At 44.8% G+C, this 14,753-nt stretch overlaps 3 protein-coding genes across 3 annotated transcripts in view; all 3 read right to left on the minus strand.

Moving 5' to 3' along the window:
* Window positions 1-333: 333 nt before the first annotated feature.
* LOC112452077 (40S ribosomal protein S2) lies at window positions 334-1,944 on the minus strand. Its single transcript, XM_025012111.1, has 3 exons — window positions 1,887-1,944; window positions 1,126-1,471; window positions 334-846 (listed from the first exon to the last, which is right to left on the minus strand). The coding sequence occupies exons 2-3, from the start codon at window positions 1,468-1,470 to the stop codon at window positions 358-360; spliced, it is 834 nt and encodes a 277-aa protein (XP_024867879.1). The 5' UTR covers window position 1,471; window positions 1,887-1,944; the 3' UTR covers window positions 334-357.
* Window positions 1,945-2,113: 169 nt separating this feature from the next.
* LOC112452091 (delta-1-pyrroline-5-carboxylate dehydrogenase, mitochondrial) lies at window positions 2,114-9,721 on the minus strand. Its single transcript, XM_025012145.1, has 7 exons — window positions 9,348-9,721; window positions 5,806-6,019; window positions 5,234-5,665; window positions 4,714-5,124; window positions 4,456-4,634; window positions 4,187-4,375; window positions 2,114-3,904 (listed from the first exon to the last, which is right to left on the minus strand). Exons 1-7 carry the CDS (start codon window positions 9,392-9,394, stop codon window positions 3,670-3,672), a joined length of 1,707 nt encoding a protein of 568 aa, XP_024867913.1. The 5' UTR covers window positions 9,395-9,721; the 3' UTR covers window positions 2,114-3,669.
* A 597-nt stretch (window positions 9,722-10,318) lies between these two features.
* The window catches only part of LOC112452092 (pre-mRNA-processing factor 40 homolog B), a 7,549-nt gene continuing 3,114 nt past the window's right edge, over window positions 10,319-14,753 (minus strand). The window contains exons 9-15 of the mRNA XM_025012146.1: window positions 14,428-14,656; window positions 13,968-14,355; window positions 13,431-13,865; window positions 12,879-13,347; window positions 12,055-12,690; window positions 11,809-11,955; window positions 10,319-11,729 (exon numbers count right to left, since the gene is read on the minus strand). Of these exons, the coding sequence (XP_024867914.1) occupies window positions 11,529-11,729; window positions 11,809-11,955; window positions 12,055-12,690; window positions 12,879-13,347; window positions 13,431-13,865; window positions 13,968-14,355; window positions 14,428-14,656 (2,505 nt within the window). The 3' untranslated portion in view covers window positions 10,319-11,528. The remainder of the gene's footprint in view (window positions 11,730-11,808; window positions 11,956-12,054; window positions 12,691-12,878; window positions 13,348-13,430; window positions 13,866-13,967; window positions 14,356-14,427; window positions 14,657-14,753) is intronic.

The following is a 14,753-nucleotide window of genomic DNA, read 5'->3' on the forward strand; positions in this document are numbered from 1 at the left end:
TGGATATAAGTCGAGTTCCCTATAATCTAGATAGATTAGATCAGAAGCAATAAATTATATAAACTTTTTCATAAACAATTGTGGAGACGAATGATTAATTGGCCCCTACGATAGCTTCGATCTAATTAAACGCGCAAAGATGGTCAAGCAGGTCAACAATGGGCAATCCAAAATGTTCCAATAGCTCCATGAACAACAGAGATAAAAATAAAGTATGCCTAAAATAAATTACTAAACAAATAACGTACTAAAATATGTAAGTACGCAATGAATCGACTTCCAAGGGATCGGAGGAATCGAGGAGTCGGAAGAAAACAGGTGGTTTTCAAAGAATTTTCGTGGCAACTGGGCGTTTATTTAGACAACTTCGGCTGCCCTCGCGCCTCCTTTGTGAGTCTTGGACAGATACTCAGCGAATTCCTGGTACGGCGCCTTAGCCAGAGCCTGTTCCTTCCACAGATCGGGCGTCAGATACGCGTATGTCTTGGCGATCGCGGCGTACGTCGCCTTGGCGAAGTTACCGAGGGTACAGGTGGAGCCCCTGGCCGAGGTGTAGCAGTCTTCGATACCGGCCATCTGGAGTAGCTTCTTGGGAACCGGAGCGGACACGATGCCGGTACCTCGAGGCGCCGGTATGAGACGCACTTGCACCGAACCGCATTTGCCGGTCACCTTACACGGCACTGTGTGCGGCTTGCCAATTTTGTTGCCCCAATAACCGCGTCGGACGGGTACAACGGACAGCTTCGCCAGAATGATAGCACCCCGAATGGCGGTGGCTACTTCCTTGGAGCATTTCACTCCGAGCCCGATATGCCCATTGCTGTCTCCGATGGCGACAAAAGCCTATAAAAGATATTTCATTTTGAATTAACTATTTTTATCGTACGTGACTTTCTAAAGCCAATATTCGCGGTCTAATCTTATATTTAAGACCGTCTTAAGTGATAAAATTAATCACTGAACCATATTATAATATTACTTAAGACAGTCTTAACATAAGAACTGACTATGAATATAATCCTTAGTATTGCTTGACTATCGTTAGATTGTTAGATCTTTACGTCTCTTTTTCTCGTCGATGTTTCAATTGATTATAAATGTCCGAGGAGATTACTGGTTTACCTTGAAACGTGTACGTTGACCTGCTCTCGTCTGTTTCTGCACAGGCATGATCTTCAAAACCTCGTCCTTCAGATCCGGCCCGAGGAACTTGTCAATGATCTCGAACTCCTTGATGGGTAAGGAGAACAGATAAATATGTTCGAGAGACTGGATCTTGCCGTCTCTGACCAAGCGACCCAGCTTGGTGACAGGGACCCATTCCTTGCCCTCTTCCTTCCCGCGTCCACGACCGCGTCCTCTGCCTCTGCCGCGTCCACGGCCTCTCAGACCACCACGATCGCCCGCGCCACGAGAGCCGAAACCTCCACGGAAACCACCACGTGCGGCTGGAGCAGCGTCCGCCATTCTGTTCAATAAAATATAATATATTAGCTACCAAACATAATTTATATTCTGAAATCATTCTTCCTATACAACGTTCGTTGAAAGTACCGTTTACAGCTGCTTGGCAAATATCGTTAACTGCTGTACAACCACGGAAATTGTATGCTTAATCATAAATTAAATTGTATCAGAATTGGGAGAGATAATTAGTCATTGTTGAAAATTAAGACTGAAATATATCTGAAACTTTAGTGTTCGCAGTGGGCTAACCTAACGAGCCACCACGTGGCTTGACAATGTATTTCAACGAAAATCCTTCGCGCGAGAACTTTTTTAATCTCTCCTACGAAAATTGGAACGAAAAACGTGTAATAAAATAAAAATTATTTTATTATTGTTACTCGGATAATTGGAAAATTTCGGAAATATGTACTCACGTTGCTTCCTTTCTGCGCGTAAAATCACAGAAAATGGGAGAGTGAGGAAGACCGGAAATGTTCGCTTTCCGAAGCCGCACGAATCTCGCTTCGGCTTCGGGTTTCGTAGATCACAGAGACCAATGGAAACCCTCGGTTGTCTCGAACAGGCACTGACGTCATATCCGATATTTCAAAAAACGGCGCGTCTTACGTCGGCAAAGTACGAGGCATTCACGAAGACGATATAAATTTATGTTTGCTTTTTTTTATTGCTATTGTACACTTAAATAATGCTATAACACTTGCCACAATATATAACATATTGTCAATTATTACGCCCTCGGCGATTATCCATCGACTCTCGAAACATCCCGTCTCAGTCACATTATCAACAATATTATAGGACGATCGATGATCAAAAATCTGGGAATACGTATAAACGCTGAAGATGCCTCAGTTATTACAGAGGGATCGCGCCTTCCACATATACAATCTTACATAGTACACGTTAGAAAGGAACTGAGAGAGTCGCCGAAACTGCGTTACCCATTACAATCTCCCTAGTAGTAAAAAAAAAAAAAAAGAATCCATCATTCACAACGTAGGTAATATCGCACCTTAAAACGGGGTCCAAGCTGAAGCTTTATTGATCACATTGATAACAATGTTTATTCTACTCCGTCGACATTGAGGACACTTGTTGACAACGACGTGTTATCCAATATCACGGATGTGACTCGATGAGACATGAAGGGTACCTCTTTTTCGCGGTACGATCGCGCACCGCGAACAAACGCTGTGCTCGCGTTCCTCCTCGATCGGTCTGATGCGATACCTGAGTTATAAAAATGTTATTGTACTGAGAGAGCGGGAGAGAGAAAGAGAGAGGATACATCGGGCACACGGTGATGAGATCACACGTTTCCGAAATGCACATCGGATAATACTTTGGTAATGTACTGGCGGCGAGTAATCGAGACAGGCGTGTTTGACGGCTTACGGAGCAACGTCCGTGGCTAACAGGATCGATCACGGGAGGATCGTCGCACTGGAATTCCCTATTGGTCGCGAGGCGATGTCAACGGAACATTAGAAGGCGATTAAGTGTGCAGTTGTTGCGATCCTTGACCTTCCTCTCTTTTTAACGCTGGCTCATCTAGGAATCTAGTCGTGTCTCTATTGTGCATCGCAAATCTGCGCTCGCGAACTTACTATGCTTCCTATCGAGGAAAACTCCTAAATCGTTTTCTCAACTTCTGTACGTTCAATTAACTCGGCATATTAGGACCTTATCACACGGTATACAATACTTTTTGTTGTTCCATCTAATTATATTCTCTATTAAATAATTTTATTTAATTACGCGATCACAGGAAGCGAATTAAAAGAACATACCGTGGAACAAGAATCTTAATCAGGTGAAGTTTTTTTATCTTAGAAAACATATCTCACGCGTTTATTTCATCGTGTTCGCTTCTATAATCGAAATTTCGAGCTTCTTTTTGCTGATTCTGAATGTGTTAGAGCTTACTTTAAAAGTTATATTCTCATAAATCCATTAATTTTTTACGCATTTCTATGATACCTCATTTGAGTGGTGGACTGAACGTTTTCTTGTTGTCTCGACTTCGTTGAGTTAAAGCAGCAGAGCGTAGTAATGCCACCGTATATGCCCCGGCATGTTTCTTTCCCGATCAGATATCGTAAATATAAATGTTTCTCGGTTTGTGACGCGCGACTGTCGGGCAATTATCGAAATTACCGGATTAATCACGCCGAATTAACAACGAGCGGCCCGCGTTTAGGCTCTCATGTACGGATAATCGTATTCCCGTAAAGGCGCGAAGGTCTCCTTAATAGCCTGCGGGGATGCCCAGCGAAGAACGTAGTGAGGACCGCCGGCTTTGTCATTTGTACCAGACATTCGACTGCCGCCGAACGGTTGTTGACCGACTACCGATCCGGTAGATTTGTCGTTGACGTAAAAATTACCGGCAGTGTACTTAAAGTCCTCGAGTGCCTTTCTCGCCCATTTTCTGCAATAACATATGCGTGTATGAGGAAATAATTTACTTTATAGTGCCACTGACTGAACATAAAAATTTTGTGAATTTATCGAAATTGTTTGGTAAAAAATATTATTTTATGATGTACAATACAATGTATAGGTACAACTTCAGAGGAGAATTTAATGTGCAATGTAAAATAGAAGCTATGATTGTATGACGTTTTTTATCTGAATTCTTTTTATACAAGTTGCACATATGAAACGTTATGTACTGTGTAATATCGGTACGACCGACTATAATCTTACTTACTCATCTTGCGCGAATATTGCGCCTGTCAAGGCGTAAGGCGTAGATGTTTCCACCAGCTTCACCGTCTCGTCCAGCTCGGAATCTTTGTAAACGTATATCGTTAGTACCGGACCGAATATTTCTTCCGTCATGAGTTTTTCTTTCGGATCTTTGGATTGTACTATTGTCGGTTCGATGAAATATCCGCACCTGGAAAGAGATTTCTATTTCAGAACGATAGGTCCATTAAGGCAAATCGTTGCGTTAATGATAATCGCGATAGAACGCACGAATTGTCGTAGCCCCCACCGCCAAGAATTTCCATCTTAGGCGATTTCTTCGCGTACTCGATGTAACCGGAAATCCGTTTGAACGCGACGGCGTCTATAACGGCGCCAGTGAATATAGTGAAGTCTCGAACATCACCGATTGTGAGTTTCTGACGAAGAGCCAAGAGGCCGTCTTTTATCTGGAACAACAGTTCAAAGAGGTCACATGAATGCGCATTTCCGATGGATTTAACAGGGAGGCGTTATCGCTAAACTCACCTTGCTCCATAGAGACTCCGGCACGTACATTCTACTGCAAGCGGAACACTTCTGTCCGTTGAATTCGAACGCGCTTTTTATCGTCGCATTGATGACCGTTTCCACGTCGGCACTCGAGTGGACGAAGTGATAATTCTTGCCGCCGCACTCGCCGATCAATTTCGGGTAGTTCCTGTACTTGGCGAGATTCTGACCGACCTGAGCCCACAAACGGTTGAACGTCGGTACCGAGCCGGTGAAGTTGAGACCGGAGAGGTGAGGCGAGGACGTGATGGTATCACCGAACACGGGTCCCTCGCAGGGAATGAAATTCACCACGCCGGGCGGCACCCCGGCCTCTCTGCATATCTTAAAGATCCACCAGTTGGATAATAACGCGGTGTCGGACGGCTTCCAGAGCACAGCGTTACCCTGCAATCGCGGCATGCACGTCGACACGTGCGGGTTATGATTAGCGCGTTACCTTTATCGCGCGAGCCTCGACTAAAGGAGCTGTCAGTATGGTTTGCGAATTACAAACCATCAGTGCGGGCGTGTAGCTGAGATTACCACCGATGGCGGTGAAGTTGAAAGGCGATACCGCCGCGACGAAACCGTCCATGCCGCGATACCTAATCGAGTTGCGAGTCTGCTGATCCGGCGAGATCGGCTGATACTTGAGGCTGTCCTTGGCGAAATACGCGTGCATCTTGAAAAAGTCGATCAGCTCCGCCGCGCTGTCAATCTCCGCCTGGATCACAGTCTTGCTCTGGCCGAGCATAGTGGCAGCGTTGAGATTTTGCCTGTACTTGGTCGCCATCAGATCCGCTATCCTCAACCACATCTCCAGACGTTTCTCGATCGGCCGCTTCTCCCATTCTCGTTGCGCCTTCACCGCGACGTCGATCGCCTTCTTCACGAGCTCCGGCGTCGCCCAGTAATACTTGGCGACTTTTTCCTTGTGATTGTGCGGCTGAAAAAAAAATTCGCAATTGTCTTGTGTAACAAAGAAGGATGAAACAGAAAGCGCAAATCGCGATAAAAGCCGCTCTCTGCGAGTGAACAAACACCAAGAAGGAGAGCTGAGTAAGCGTGATTGGATTAGAAACGTACCATGACTTGATATCTGCACAGATCGGTCTTGATCTCCTCATTTCCGATAACTAACGGCACCTCCTCGCATTCCTTGCTCATCTTATCCAAGACCTTCTCCAACTCCGCTCTTTCCGGGCTGCCCTTCTTGTAGCTGAGAACCGGTTCATTCTCCAATGGAAAGTCCGGCGGGTTCGACACCGGAACTATCGATCCCAGGTACCTGGTGCCGACTCTGTCGAATAATAAACAACATCAAACTGCGAAAGAGCTATACTTCGGTAGATGCGTCAGATAAACCGAGATTTATCTTTAAGAGCCCTCTTAAGAGTTTTGTTCGCGATATCATCTTCACATATTTACCCGACCACTTGTAGTAAAATCTTAAGTTAACAGTCTTATCATTGTCTAAATATGCACTGGAATTTCCGAATAAGCTGTTTGCTTATCGATGTCGTACGAGCAATAATATCGTGTATTTAATTCAGGCATGTCAAATTCATTTTTTTGCATCATGGACCACATATCTAAGTTATTTTATATTAGACTAAGGGCCGCATGTGTTTCCAATATTCAAAATATATTCAAATATATTCATAAGTAAAGTACGTTTTTTAGATTTATCGTAATTAGTATATACATGAATCATTTTGTATCGCGTTATTTTTCAAATTAAAAGTATTTTACATTTATTTATAAATATAAAACATAAATAAACAAAATTACAATTTATTATTATATTATTTTTTAGAGGACATTTGGCACCGTTTTTCCACAAAGCGCAAAACTTAATTGAACGTCTTGAGCTGACGTAATTTTCAAAATTGACGATGCTGATCGATTAATCTTGACCTTTCTAAAGTTTTGTCATTTTTCTCGCATAAATGTGTTCCCGAACATAGCCAGTATACGTAACGAAACCAATCTGCAGAAAAATAAGTGTAAAAGAATATTGAAAATTAAATGCAAAATTCGAACTAAAAATAAATTTATTTACTTCAAAATCACTATAATTAAGTAACTAATTAACATTTGTTTCCAAGATTTTCAAGAAGTCTCGCAGCCTTTTTGGTGACGGGCCGCGTGTTTGCCATGTCTGATTTAAATTGTTCAGAAATATCGGTGGCGAGAATCGAGAGAATTCTTTCGGGACGAGGAATCTTTTTTTCTGAGTCGTATCATGCACGCGTGATACCACTGATACCTAATGATAATTATCATATACGAATCAATGAGTACTATTAAATTAACATAGCACGGCGAAAGGACATCGACACCCTCCGCGTGGACACGCGGAAGAGCGACGATGATAGCATTACATAACGTCTGTCCTCCGCTTGACCCTAATTAGCGCGGTGTTATCAATGTTAATGTATAGATAATTATGACAAATTGTGCTCGATGTAAGTAGTATCGGAGATATAATAATTTCATTCCAAATATCTAACATGATAATTTCTTTCGTAAATCGTTTTTGAGATTGTTAATTACTTTCATATTATAGACATAATTATATTAATGTTACCAATTGATATTATATCAATGCTACGATTATATATATCGCCGTATAAAACCTATGAACAATTTGCAGTGAATATTAACGTCTGAAAGAAGTCGTTGCTCGCGTATTTATGCGTTTTCGTCGCAACCCACAGTTGTCTAATTCCGTCCTCCTCGAGGTCTTCGAAAAGAAGAAGGAAAATGCGATCGCTTCATACAATTAAACTGATTCGATCGGGAAGATCGTGAATCAGTGGATAAACGCGGGGCAAATCTTGGAAAAACGTAAGTACGCTTTTATCCCTTCTGATCCTTTGAATAAAACCAGTCAGAGGCTCGCGTGTCGATCAGTGCTATCGCGAGCATCGTATATAAGCCGACGTATTCGAGTCGCAGTGTCGCGGTGGAACAATTTGCACCGAGCGGTATGCGACTGTCCTTAAAACATATATGTAGATATTGTAGATAAAGAGGTAAAATATAGCCGCTATATAGTCAGCGCTGGTCGACCGTGATGTGTACTGACGTCAGCTGTCGGAGCGCGTGCTTACGTTGACAAATGACCAACGTTTCTGCCAAACGTGGGACGAAATAAGGTCCCTAAAAACATGAAATAATCCTATTATTACAAACAAACAAGCAAAAAAAAGAGGAAATCCTCTGGAGCCAGTTGCGCCGATTTTGTTTCAATTTTTTCTCTACTTTACTCGAGTTATACAGAAGGGACGGCGAGAAGGAGAGAGAGGCAGAGAAACCGTAGGCCAGGAAATAGCGATCTTGCGAGGTCAATCCGAGAGCGCACCGAGGTGATTGACGAAGAGAGAAACAAGTAGAGAAAAAAAAACGGCCAATTGCATCGCCTTCCTCTCTTATGTAGGACCCTAGTTTTTCACGGACATAATACAGATCGGATAACGAAATCTCAGAGCAGATTTTGCTATAAGTGTTCTACAGATTTTTTTTGGCGGAATGCCAGCGGAAATGTTATAGAATCTGTTGGCGGATGTTAGATTGAAACTGCGGAAACCGAGCGGTAGATCTGCGGTTTCCTTGTCATTTTTATATAATTTTAAACGGTACATTACGGAATGACGGATCACAGTCGGTTTCTGGCATTTTCTGGCAGAACCCTGTGCCTAATGTGGGCACGGTTGACACCAATCTGCCGCGGATATTTCGCTCGAATCTTCTGGCACGGTTTACTAGCGTACTGTCAACATTTCGCTTGGGAGAAAAGGACAAGTGATCGGCAAGCTTTTCACGTCCATCGCTACCAAAAATTAACTCTTTGATCTCGGTTTAACTCGCTTTTCATCCTTTTCTACTTCTAAAAAGTTGGAGAAATAAAAAGTGAGTTAAACCGAGATTGAAGTACAATCTACATTGGTGGAAATGGACATTGAAGACGACTTCGGCTTAAATCCCGATTAACTTGACCGGCGATTAATCCATCCGGCAGACCGCTCGTAGCGAAAGAACGGCTCCGCGATGACGAATTCGTTATCCTTAATCTCTCTAATCTCTTTCTCCATATTCAAACAACAAGAAGCCTGATGGACTCTTCAATGTCGACGAGGTATTTTGTCGCAGGTATCACAGTCGCTCGATGAATTAATCGCCGAACAGCTCTGGCCCGAGCTCGCTCCAAAATTACGCGTCGCGAGCCGCAACGCGTTCGCGGTAAGCGAATCGAGCGAGCGTTGGGATACCTTCAGGTCATCGGAGCTCGTTTTTAATTACGCGCGATCTCGCGAATCATGTCATCATGCTGCACGTCGGTCGTCGGTCGTCGGGTTCCCCGGACTCGACGGGTAGTACACCGGGTGACCGGGGGCCCCCGGCACGATTACCCACGTCGCTCGATGCCTCGCGACGATCGATGAACCTTCCTTCACGTCCAAGGAAGCGGCCGAGCGAGAGGAGAGCTCGGGAGAGTTGGGTTATCCGCGGGGGACGCGCGCGTTTTCGTTTTCGCGGTTCGCGACGAGCGATCGATATCGTCGCGATAACCGGACGGCAGGCGGGGGAGGGCACCCCGGTGCCGGGATCTTGATCTTACTCACTTTTGGGTATTCGCCAGCAACGTCTGACGGCAGACCAGGCCCAACATCTTCCGGCGGTGGAGACGGGGACGGGTAGCGAGAAAGAGAGAGAGAGAGAAAGAGAGTGGGACGGAAGGAGACGGCGACGGGAAGGGAGAGAGAGAGAGAGAGGGATGACGTCGGCGTGCGACCCTTCGTCACACACGATGACCTGAAGGGCGAACGAGGTGCCCTTCTCGACTGACAGGTCCCGCCAGATGTTCGGTTCTCCTTTCTCCGCCGCGCGCGTCCAGTGCGCCGAATTGCCGAAACTGCGAAGGAGTCGGAACGGAACGGAACACACGGCCCGATGCGAACACCGCGCCGTCGGGCGAACCGCGCTACACCGGGTTCCCCACGTCCCCACCTCTCGCGCCGCTCGCGACGAGCGCTCCAGGGCCGTATCATGGTACGACCGTCCGGATCGGTGGGCGGACGAGGGGAGAGTGGAAGGACGCGCGATCGAGCCACCGACGGTGAAGCTCAGAGCTCCGAGTGAAATTTTCACGGCGAATGCTCGAATTTCAAATGCGTTTCTCCTCGATGCGCGAGAATTCCCATCGACAAATATTAATTAACGACTTTATTAATTACCGTGGATTGTTGTTGTATTATTGTTCACAGTATAGGTTTCATCTGATCGTCTGATCGACTACCGATGGAATCCGCAGCGAGGATTATATTGCACACTCCTCTTTAGATCTAAATTCTAGACATTCATAAGTAAAAAGAAAAAATTGTTAATTCGTTATAAGTATCTCTGTGCAACAATTTTTAATTTAATTTTAACTTCTAAATCACGTCAGTTTTACTTCTCCGTTTATTTCTTTTATTTGCTAATCACATCGTGTAAACGTAAACCTTCACTTTCTTTAAGTTATAAATGCGGATAATCATTTCCTTATGTCATGCAGAGGAAGAACTTGTTTTTTTTTTTTTAGCGTGTTAAAGCCTAGCATGTTAAAGCCTGTTTTTTTTTTATTATTTTCGATTACAAAAAAACTTAAGTAGCAGTGTCGTCGGGCACATTCATTTACGTTGCTCGTTCCCACTGTAAATTCTTACCCACGACTAGATTGATATAATCAAAATCAATGATGATCGATCAGGCATTTCTCCTACATAACGCATCGCGCAGAACGAGTACAGGAATAAAAGAGGCTGGGGGTTCGGTCTTACCGAAAAGATCTAATCGATATCTCATCTCAATGTAGACAGGGAAGTCAGACTTGTAGAACGGACTCATATCGATTCTATTTTCGATTTACAAATTATCTTCTCTCCTTTGTCCCTTGTACCGTCAAGCTTTCATCGTCGAGTGTTCGTCGCGGGCGTCAGACTCGCTAGGTGTTGAATTGTTAATAATACCTACCGACTCACATATACGCCGCTGCAAAACAACCGTGTCTAAATGCCAAACGTGTCGTCGTGCATATGGACAATTGATTATAACGCGAATGCCGTGCAATCGAGAGATGTATCAATTTGATGTACCTTCGGAAATTCGAGACAAAATTCAAGAAAAAAATTCGAAATACCTGCAAGTTACTCGCGAAACTTTTTTTCTTCTTCAAAACGGAATGGAAGTTCAGTTCAAACTCCCCGATCTTTTCGAGAACTGTCAAAGAAAAACGCGTGACATAAAATAGAAGTGAAACAAAAAAAGAACGCTATTACCATAATTATTGAAATACAATACAGTTAAGCGATCTCGATCGCGAGAGATTTCGAGTCTGTACTCGACATTCGTCGCGCATCGTTACTCTTTAATCACAAAGAATAGCGAGTCGTAAAAAAAACAGACGAGTCTACATCTTTTAGCAAGTTCACCTGCACCGTGGAAGGTTGAAATGCGTTACATAAGGCGATCCATTTTTAAACAAACGCCATTGTGTGTGCGTTCACGCACGCGCGCATGTAGGTACATATCTTAAATTTATCTTTTTTTAAGCCGAGAGTGTCAGTATTCGACTTATTATGTATTCGTTTCTATTAATACATCTTCATTTCTTAAAATAATAAAGATATCCATCTAAAGTAGGGAGGAAAAACCCACTTCTTCTGATAGACCGAGAGACAGTCGTCGAGTTAAAGAAAAGATAAATAATTCGTAATTGTTTCAGATATTGCATCTCTGAGACGCGATAGCACTTGGCGAAGTTTTCAATTCTCCTCTTGTTGCATTTGCAGCTCGCGCAAGAGTTGCGCCCTTTGCTTCTCCAGCTCGTCCTCGGAAAGTTCGTGATGCTCGTTATTTTCCGTGGCGGAACCTTCGCTGTGAACCGAAGGCCTTCTGTGCTTCTCCTCTCTCCGCTTCCTCTCCGGCGAGCACTCCTCGGAAGATGGAAGACCGGAGTGCGAGCGCTATGAAAAAGATATCAGAAGAAACATGATGAAATATGAAAACTTCCCCCGATGGAACTTCAATATCGTTAATACGTACGGAATGGCTGCGACCTCTCTTCTTCTTGCTCTTCTTTCTCTTGGACTTCCTCGTTTCCGACTCGGAACTGTCAGACTTGCTGGGAATACTGGGCGAATGCGATTTGTGTCGCTTTCTTCTCAAGCCTTTCTCGCTACCTTCCGACTCCTGCCAAGAAAAAAACATCATTTTTACCATCTGTCGCGATCGCATACCAGAAACAGATGAGAAAGTGACTGCTTTCGGAGAGCTTTTTTTAATACTCACGCTGTGCGAACGCGATCGTGATTTGCGCTTCAACTTTTTCGCCTTTTTCTTCTTACTTCTGATATGATGATGGCTGCAGCTCTCCTCGAGCTCATGCTGGTATTCCTTGAATATCCGTATTCTTTCGCTCTCCAAGGTGATCGCCTTGAAATCTTGCTCTTCCTCAATCTTCGGTCTTACGTCCTCCCACGCCATTTGGTAGTCTACGTTCAATGTCTTGAGCAAATTCTTGAAACCAGTCTCCAGCTTCTTGAATTTCCGCGTCTCTTCCTTGACGCGCTCTTTCTCGCGCGCCTCCGCCTTCTCCAACAGTAAATTGTACGTTAATTTAACGTTACCCGCGTCTAGAGTCGCCGACTTTCGGTCCTCGCACACGACCGTGGCGAATTCCTCGAAAGTCGTGTTGACTTGCACCTCGAAGTTCTTGTCTTTGAGTATCTCGCGAATGATCTTCTTCTCGTCGTGGAATCGAGACTTCAAGTCTTCGACGTAGAATTTGAAAAGGTCCAGCGGAGTCGAGCCCGATTGCCCGAGCATAGCCGAGAATCGAAGATCGGCGGACAGCATTGGATACAATTCTACCCACAACGACATCGATGTGAGTTTGCCTTGTTCGTGAAGCTCATCGAGTAGATACTGAAACACAATTTTTTACCGTAAAAAAACTGTATTTTTTTTGACTGACTTAAAGGCGCAGAGAGACGAGACCTTTGAGTTCCTATAGCAGCGCTATATAAGGTGATGCATCTGTCTGCGTCCTAATGTAACATAGATACCAAAACGTATATAGTATAGTTACAATTAAATCGGAAGTCTGCACTTACTATGAAGCCATCCCTGTTTTTTCTCTCCTGTCGTTTCCTACGTTTCTTCTCGCATTCTTTTTCCTCCTCCTCATCCTTCTCCAATTGGCGAATGTGATTCTCGAACACAATCAGAGCGTCCTCTTTGTCCATCTCTAACAAGTCTGCGTCTTCGGCGAATGCGGGATGCTGTAACAGCAACGCTTGCGCTTCCTGCCACGTCGTCCTGTAAGTCACTTCCGTCATAGTGTCCAAAACTTGCGCCAGTCTTTTAGTATTTCTCTTCTTCAATTGTTTCGCCTCTTCTTTCTCGCGTTTCGCCAAATTGAAGATAACGTCTTCGTAAATGTCTCGGCGATCCGAATCCCCAACTGATCTCCAAACCTCTAAATTACCGAACATCTCTTCACATTTGTAATACTTGGTTGTGCTTGACATTCTGTCGTTTTCCAGCAAGAATTGCTCCAAATCCTCTTTGGCCTTCTTCAATCTGTCGAAGATATGCCGCATTATTATCTAATTTAATTGTACATTGTACACTTAATACGAGATAAAAGTAATCGCGATACCTACCTGAGTCTCTCCTGCTCGCGCTCTTCCTTCAGTTTCTGCGTCTTGTACGAATGGAAGGCCTGTTTACGTTCGTTCAGCTTCTTCATCTGCGGATATCTGGGATCATTCTGAATCAATTTGACCGCCTGTTCCCATGTAGCATTCGACGGCACGTCTCTCTCCCTGAGTAACTCCTTGAATGCCTCAACTGCTTCCTTTTTATCCTTGAATTGCATCTTGGGCTCGGGCGTGCTGGTGCGACTGTCATTGGCTGAACCCATCGCGGAATTACTATCCTCGTCTGGTTTCGCGGGCGGTGTCGGAATATTAATTGCCGCGAGTGTCGCGGCCATCGCCTGTTCGATAGCCGACTTTCCACCGGATTCCGGTGTACTGGTCTGCGATACAGTCGGGACATTCGGCGACAAGTGTTGCATCGCTATAGAAACCATATTGCTGAAGACATAGGAAGATCATGATGAATATACAAAAAGCTTTTGAAATAATGAAAGGCAGATAATCTGCAGTCTTGCTATCATTACATCCAACTTGACTTACGAATTTGTGGCGTTTGCCACAACTGCCGCGGCGGCCGCTGCAGCTTCCTCGGCTATGATTCGCGCCTTCAGCTCTTCCAACTCCGGCGGTATCGTCCACCTAGATTCCTTAGTGTTTACATTGTGATAATACACCTTGCCGTTCTCCGACTTGTACTCCTTCCAAGGGCACTGCGACAGCAACAGTTCGCTCGGTGTTTTCAGCTCGTCCGGCTTTTCCCACAACGACTGCTTTGTGATGTTGTTATAGTAATATGTTCTGCCATCGGGCGCCTTGTGCTCGCTCCAGTCTGTCTTCTTGTCCGTTGTAGAGCTGGGCATCGCAGTGCCGTCGCCGCTGATAGGCGAAGGAGGCGGAATCCCTGGTGCTGTTATCTGCGGCGACGCAGCTGTAATGCAAAGAGAGCTATCTGAGCAACGGATTCGTAGAGGGGCGCACGTATTCAGCGATGGATATTAACCTATGACTCCTGGCTCTTGAGGAGGTGCCGCGGTGATAGGAAAAGTAAAACCTGGCGGAGGTATGGAAAACTGAGGTGGCATTATACCCGGAGGACCCGGTGGTAAACTGGGAGGCGGGATGAAGGGTGCCGCGGGCATAATGGGTGGCACAAAGCTGGATGCGATACTTGGCGTTGCCGGTGGAAATCCTGTTACAGCGGCGGGTGGCGGAATACCATCGTTCGAAGCCTAGTAACGTTTATATTGTCAGTCAGATGATCAGAAATTTTGAAAAGCGTAACATTTAACGTTTCTCTCGTGTTACGTCCGGCTCGTAGCTGCGCTT

The sequence above is a fragment of the Temnothorax curvispinosus genome, unplaced genomic scaffold (genome assembly GCF_003070985.1).
Source record: "Temnothorax curvispinosus isolate PA1 unplaced genomic scaffold, ASM307098v1 QBEX01002937.1, whole genome shotgun sequence".
NCBI lineage: Eukaryota > Metazoa > Arthropoda > Insecta > Hymenoptera > Formicidae > Temnothorax > Temnothorax curvispinosus.